This window comes from Mastomys coucha, unplaced genomic scaffold (genome assembly GCF_008632895.1).
Source record: "Mastomys coucha isolate ucsf_1 unplaced genomic scaffold, UCSF_Mcou_1 pScaffold20, whole genome shotgun sequence".
NCBI classification, from domain to species: Eukaryota; Metazoa; Chordata; class Mammalia; order Rodentia; family Muridae; genus Mastomys; species Mastomys coucha.
Window position 1 is genome coordinate 79,349,042 of NW_022196903.1, and position 6,496 is coordinate 79,355,537.

The following is a 6,496-nucleotide window of genomic DNA, read 5'->3' on the forward strand; positions in this document are numbered from 1 at the left end:
CACCCAGGGGAGGCTCTTCAAATTACTCTTTCCCTTCCTCCCTCTGCACAAAGGTGACTTAGGAATAACTTACATGCTTCATTGCTCCAGTTCTCATGGGACAGCCACCGTGACCAATGACTGTCCAGTGCCTCTACCAGTGGAGGCTCCAGCTACACAAGTCTTAGATATTTCATGAATCGACAAGTTCAGTGTGTCAGAAAAGCCTTGGTTCTGAGTTCACTTTAGCTTCTCTGCAAAGATCCTAAATCCTGTTTGAGCTGCTAGAACTTTAGCTGAGCAAGGTCGCTTGCCTTGAGGTCTTGAGACCACAGAGCTAAAAGTGATAGCTAACTGACTCTTAAGTGAAATGGGTGCAGGATCAGGTCAGTTGGGTTTTGTGCTATCTTATCATGGCACTAGAAAGACGAAAGAGAGACACTTAAGAAGGCAGAATGGAGTGGGTAGCAAACACTCACAGGTCTTCTACTGCATGGCTACATCTGAAAGGAATGGAAAGGGAGCCCTTAGGATTGGTAGCAGGAAACTGTGAGGGATGGCTTGTTCCTACAGCAGAGTGAACTGGAGTCACCCAGACAAACAAAGAAAAATGGATCACATCCCTGGTCCCCAAGCAAAAGGGAGAGAGTAGGTGAACTGAAGGACAGAAAGACCCATTAACCTGGTGGTTATGCTGACAAAGTACTGGCCTGTCTTCTGGAAGCCCATGGCCTGGTACAGAGCCATAGCACTATACTGCACACAGCTTGTCTCAAGGACAACTTCACTGTAGCCCTGGTCCCGGGCAAAATACAGGACAGTTCTGACCAGTGCTTTCGCTATCCCCTGTCCTCGATGTTGTGAGGACACAGACAGGCGAAAGAGCTGCAGCTGCTTCCTCCCTAATGGAGGATCCTTGACTGGCTGAGCACCCACCATGCCCACCACCTGCCCCCTAGACTCAGCCACCCAGAAAGAGCCATGCGCATTCAGGTAAGCCTTGGTGATGTCAGCCAGGTCAGCTTGCAAACTTCTAGCCACATAATTTCTCCAAGCAAGCCTGATAAGGAGCCAAAGGCAAAGGAGAAAGAGCAAGCTGCATACTGTGGCCAGGAGCCAGGAGCCAGACACCAGCACTATGGTCACAGGCACCCCAGGTAAGAGCAGAAGAGTCTGAGGCAGTGTCAGCATATGGCGGAAGGCAGCAGGGACATGTTCCTTCATGCCCCTGGAGAACAATTCCACGACCCTTTTGTGGTCCTTCTCCTCATACTGTCGGATGTGATAAGAAGCCATGGGGAGACTTCTGACTGTCAAATATCAGTGATCACAAGGAACATCCAGACCTTCTTGCACAGCTTCCCTGAGCCCTGCAGGAAAGAGAGGAAGCCAGGTCAGCCCCCCAGTTCCCTCCCAGACTCTCAGAAGCCAGGGAGACTCCACTCACAGGTGTGCCTCTGTTGACACCCAAGAGGAGGCAGGACACTACTACTGGGAGATGTGTCAGGTCATCCTCCCCTAATGCCTCCATGTCCTCCCTTTTCTAGCCCTGTGTCCCTGGGACATGTCCCATGACCTCTCTGAACCTGTGTGTCTTCCCTTGTAGACCATGGTAAAACAACACCTGATTTCTAGGTTGCTTTGAAGATTCAATACAGGAAGCAGTGTGCAGAGCCCTCCCTGTGACCCTCCTTCCCCAGGTACAAATTCTCTGACCTTTGGGAACTGAGGTGGCACAGGCACTGTGGAAAGGTGTGCTGTTCTGAGATCTTCTGTTTTCTCTTCAGGGTCCACACATTGAAAACTCCTGTGTCCCCAAGTTTCAACAAATCCTGTTTCCAGCAACTGGAAAGATTCAGTCTACAGAAAAGCAAAGGATCAATGCCAGCACTCTCTACTCATGGGTCTTCAAGAGGGCTCTGGGACTCCAGACCCAAAGAGAACCAAGTCTCACCTCTCTGTCCTCTCTCGTATTACCACAGATCCAAGTGTCCAGGATGGCTTCTGCCTCCGATGACATCCAGGAGAATCTACCAGGGCCTGATGAATCTCTATAGCACAGATCTGGCCTGGCACTTCACTGGCTGATTCCTGGACAATTATAAACCAAGGGTTAAGAGCTGAAATTTGACTTGGGCGTGAACCCACATCTATTTATCTCTTGATCACCAGAGGATTAATCTGGAGGGGAAGCTGGCTCTAGCTGGCCCTGAGTTCCTCATCATTTCAGGAAGCCTCTCCTTCCTTCTGTCCCTTCTGTTCCTTCTATCAGAGCCTCTTACACCCAGTGTACTTTGCCACCTCCGGTTTCCAGCCTAGTCACTGGCATTGGCACTTAACTCCTGGGATAGGTCACAGAGACGGGGTTGACAGGTACAGCAAAAGATCATGATGTAAGCTGGTACATTGTAGCATTTTTGAAGAAAATTCTCAGGACTTTGGGGGCTTGAGCGACAGGGAGAAGCCTTTAGAACTTGAAAAAGTAATAATAACAACCAGAGGATGTGGGGGAGGGGAAGAGAGGCGGTGAGGGTTTCCAGGGGGGTACTTGGGATCAAGGCTCTAGGAGAGCTTAGTTTGCTTCTTGCCATCAGTAAGGGAGCTCCAAGGCTGAAGGGAGAGAAACAGAGATTCCGCTGAGCAGGACTATGCAGCATGAAGAGAATATGGTCATAGTTTTGGAGGAAAGACATCCTACATAGAAGGGGGAACATTAGGATGGGGGAGAAACGTGAGAGGCGGGGAGAGAGAACAACTTCAAGTGTATGTAGCATGCATCCTTACCAGGAGCAGATAGATATCATTTCACCAGTGAGATACATGCACTGTCTGTATGTTTATATGACTTGATCCAAATGAGAGAATCAATCAGAAGAGAGAGAAAGATGGCAGCAGACTTCCCCAAAGGCAGATGTAGCATCTGAGTGAGAGAAGGTCCCGGGTGCAGGGGTACAAGCTGCTCACAAAGCAGCTGGGCAAGGAGAGCAACCTTGCTTGAAAGAAATCAAGCTACCTGTGTATACACAATGCTTGAGGCCAGACGGACTCTGAAGTGAGTCTGGCTGAAATAAAAGGCATGACTTATGGTTAATTCACTCAGAGGTGTGATTTGCTACCACCTTGCACTCCATGGTGTGTCTGCATCCTATGGTTTGTATGGTCTGAAGTAGAGCCTTGTCTGAGTTGACAAAGGAATCGTTTGGGTTGGCAGAGAACCAAGACACACAAAGGGAGCTGAAAGCAGAGTGAAGACATTAAGACCCCTGAGCCTCCACCATGTGGACATACATTTTGGAGCCAAAATGACAGTAGATTTAACATAATTCAGGTGGAGCTGAGCACCCTGAGCACACATCTATGGCAGAGCAACTAAGATCCTGCTGGGGCGAGGCCACATTTGGAAAACTCATGGCTTGTCTGTCAGTGCTGCCTTCAGCTTTCTTGCACATGCAAAGCAGAAGCTGGAACCCAGGTCCTGGAGGAAGCTGCTGTTACCGAGTGAATGGCACATGTTCCCCATAGGTTTATGTGTTTGAACATTGGTCTCCAGATTGTGTCACTGTTTTGGTAGGTTATAGACTCTTTGAGGCCTAGGCAACATCAAAGCAGGACCACAGGTGTAGGCTAGAGGGTTATAGCCTACTCAGGTTGGGACCTGAGTTCTGGTCCCTGCTGCATCCAGATGTAAGGACACATTCATGGCAAAACCTGAAGTGACTCTGGCTATGTCACCACTCTCTCTCTCTCTCTCTCTCTCTCTCTCTCTCTCTCTCTCTCTCTCTCTCTGTCTGTCTCTGTCTCTCTCTCTCTGTCTGTCTCTCTTTCCCTCTAGCTAAGTCAATCCTCAGGACAAAGGCCTATCTGTGGTCTCTTGTGCTCCTGAACTTGAGTCTATGCATCCTAATAAGGATACAGAACCTGCAGTGGCAGGTCCTTGCCAACTGTCACCCACTCTGTTCCTTGGTGGCCTCCTTAAGAGCAGTTCCTTGATCTTAAGCCATTCACTACCTCCACAATGCCAAAAACAAGAGGTCTCACCTCAGTCCAACATCTCTGTCAGGGAAGATTCAGTGTCCTGGGGAATGCTTGTCATGGCTGAGGGTGTTAATCTGGCCCCAGGCTTCCAAGCACTCCAGGGGCTCCTTCAATGAAAAACTCAGTCACCTCCCCCTCGTGGATGCCTCCCTAATCCTCCTCAGAGCCCACATGATAAGAGTCCAGAATGTTCTGGAAAAGGACAGTGAATGAACCTTGGCGATTAACTCTCTCCACCCTAGGGAGAACCTGAGTGAGGGTCTCTACAGAGCCATGATGTTGGTTAAGAATAGAGGCACGACTCAAGACACCATTTCAATTTCCATTTTTGCCAGAAGAGCACGTTTCCCTCTATGTCAGCAGCCCAGGCTCTAAGGTGAGGAAGACTCAGGGCCAGGAAGGTGAGGGCTACACCCACCAGGATCGGAAAGGCTTCCTCAGCAGTTCTCCATCTCTCTACCTGGGCGGAAACTAGGGTTTCCGGAAGTGGCTGTCTCCTTTCCGTGGGGAAGATCTTCCTGGGTCGAGCGAGACTGAGGGTGAGCTCCGCTCTCAGGAACTGACGCAGCGAGTGCTTCTCCTGCCTTGGGGACACTTGTGAGATGGCTCAGAGACGCCTAGCCCAGGTTTGCTGTGCGCCGTCCAAGCCAAGTGTGGAGAGCAGGTGAAAGAAAGGGGTGCACGCCTCAGCGCTGCTCGCACCGCGCGGCGCCCCCTAGAGGCAGTACCCGAGGCTGAAGCAGGGCGAGAGGGCAGAGAGCACTGAAGAGCTTGTGCTTGCAGGAGAGTCTGTGTCTACTGGTCTCTAGGGCTTGGCCCTCAATCACGTTTTTTTAATTAAAAAAAAATTCACTACTTTAAGAATGTATAAATCTGTGTATACAGTATCCCTCGAGGTCATGAAACTATACTCTATTAAGAATCAAAGAAAAGTACAACAACTAGATCAGTGTTACCCGCCCACAGAGACCCGCGCACAGAGCACATATTCATGTGTGAGGATGCTTCAGGCTCTCAGTAATTCTTGTGATTTTTGACCCATGTCAGATCTGGTGGCCACCATCAGATTATCCACTACAAACTGGAAAATGACGAGAACTCCACTGACAGTGTCTTCAACCACTTGAAAGGAAAACTTGTCTCTGAGAGAAAGGAAACACATGTGGGTCCGGAGATATTTCAGACATAGAAAATACTAGTTCCTTGTTTTGTTTTGATATCAGGGGATTTGAAAGATGTCTTAGCAAATGTCACTTCAATTCTGATAACACTGAGGAGGGAGGGATCAAATGTTACCTAACATCTCAAATGGAAGGTCATCAGGTTTGTCTAAAAATTCTCCCTGACATAACAAGTACCTAAGAATCAAAACCGTTAGGGGCTGGGAAGATGATGCAAAGTGGAAGGCTCTTGTTGGACACCCATGAGCACAGTGATGATAGGACCCCCACACCCAGATTCTACATTAAAAACCTGGGAAGGGTGGCAAGGGAGCCAAAATCTACATGTTCTATTCAGAGAAGCTTTTTTAAAAGCTGGTTCTTTCCTTCCACTGTAGGATCCTGGCATTGAACTTACCACCTCCTACCATGGAAGGAGGAGGCAGGAAACCCTCAGTCGATTTTGGTATGAGTCTGTTACTCTCTGCACTGCTACAGGGGGAGCTGCCCCACAACACTCTGAATGCCAGTGCAGGGATGAGCTGCCCCAAAGCAATCTTGCAAGCAATACCAGTTACTAAACACACCCTCCACTTTGGACTGTGCACTGCTGGTACAGTTTATTAATTTGTGTGTCCCAAAGATGATTTGTGAAGCTTTTATTTCTCTCCTTGGGGTGTGTTTGATCCCTGTGAGCCTCTGACTAGGAAAACAAAGTATTGCCATTTCCCAGGGAAGAATTAATGGAAGTGCCCATGTCTCTCAAAGGATAGTTTGAGCCCATGTAAGAACAATGTTCTCTACAGTAACCAGTTAAGTCCAGAGCCTGTGTTATGCTATGGAAGAGCTGCTCATTTCTAGCTAGAATGTAGTGCTTCGAGGAAAGGGGATGTGGGAGCTATGGATAAGGCTCAGTCAGAAAAGCACTTGCCACAGAAACATTAGGATTTGAGTCGGATCCGGATCCATAGCATCCACATTTAAAGCTGAGGCATGGTAGCCAGCCCTTGTCATTCTGGCTCTGAGGAGGCAGAAACCAGAAAATCCCTAGGACTCTTTGCAGGCATTGTACCGTAACAGATGAGTCCTAAGGTCCAGTGAGAGACTGTTTCAAAAAGAGGGTGGCAGGCTCCTCTAACCTCTGCAAACATGTGCATCAACCTACATGGGGTCAGGGGTAGAGAAAAGAGACAGAAGATGTGTTTTTGTGGGTCACATGTATTTGCCTCCTTGGATAAGAAGCCAGCAGGAATGCAGTGGAGGAGGGGCTGTGTAAACCAGTGGTCACTGTTGCTCCCCAGGATTGGGAAAGACAACAAGGC

General features: G+C 48.9%; 1 protein-coding gene and 1 long non-coding RNA gene across 5 annotated transcripts in view; one reads left to right on the plus strand and one right to left on the minus strand.

The window, feature by feature from the left end:
- Positions 1–6: 6 nt before the first annotated feature.
- The window catches only part of LOC116099167 (N-acetyltransferase family 8 member 2-like), a 15,972-nt gene continuing 9,482 nt past the window's right edge, over positions 7–6,496 (minus strand). Inside the window, exons 1-4 of one of the 4 annotated variants that reach the window (XM_031382396.1) lie at positions 4,475–5,606; positions 1,934–2,070; positions 1,696–1,839; positions 7–1,349 (exon numbers count right to left, since the gene is read on the minus strand). In XM_031382396.1, the coding sequence (XP_031238256.1) occupies positions 595–1,275 (681 nt within the window). In that variant the 5' untranslated portion in view covers positions 1,276–1,349; positions 1,696–1,839; positions 1,934–2,070; positions 4,475–5,606 and the 3' untranslated portion in view covers positions 7–594. The other 3 variants (XM_031382398.1, XM_031382399.1, XM_031382397.1) reach the window with 3 other exon arrangements.
- LOC116099171 lies at positions 1,108–2,105 on the plus strand. Its single transcript, XR_004122098.1, has 2 exons — positions 1,108–1,679; positions 1,767–2,105. It is a non-coding gene; the product is annotated as an uncharacterized LOC116099171 (long non-coding RNA).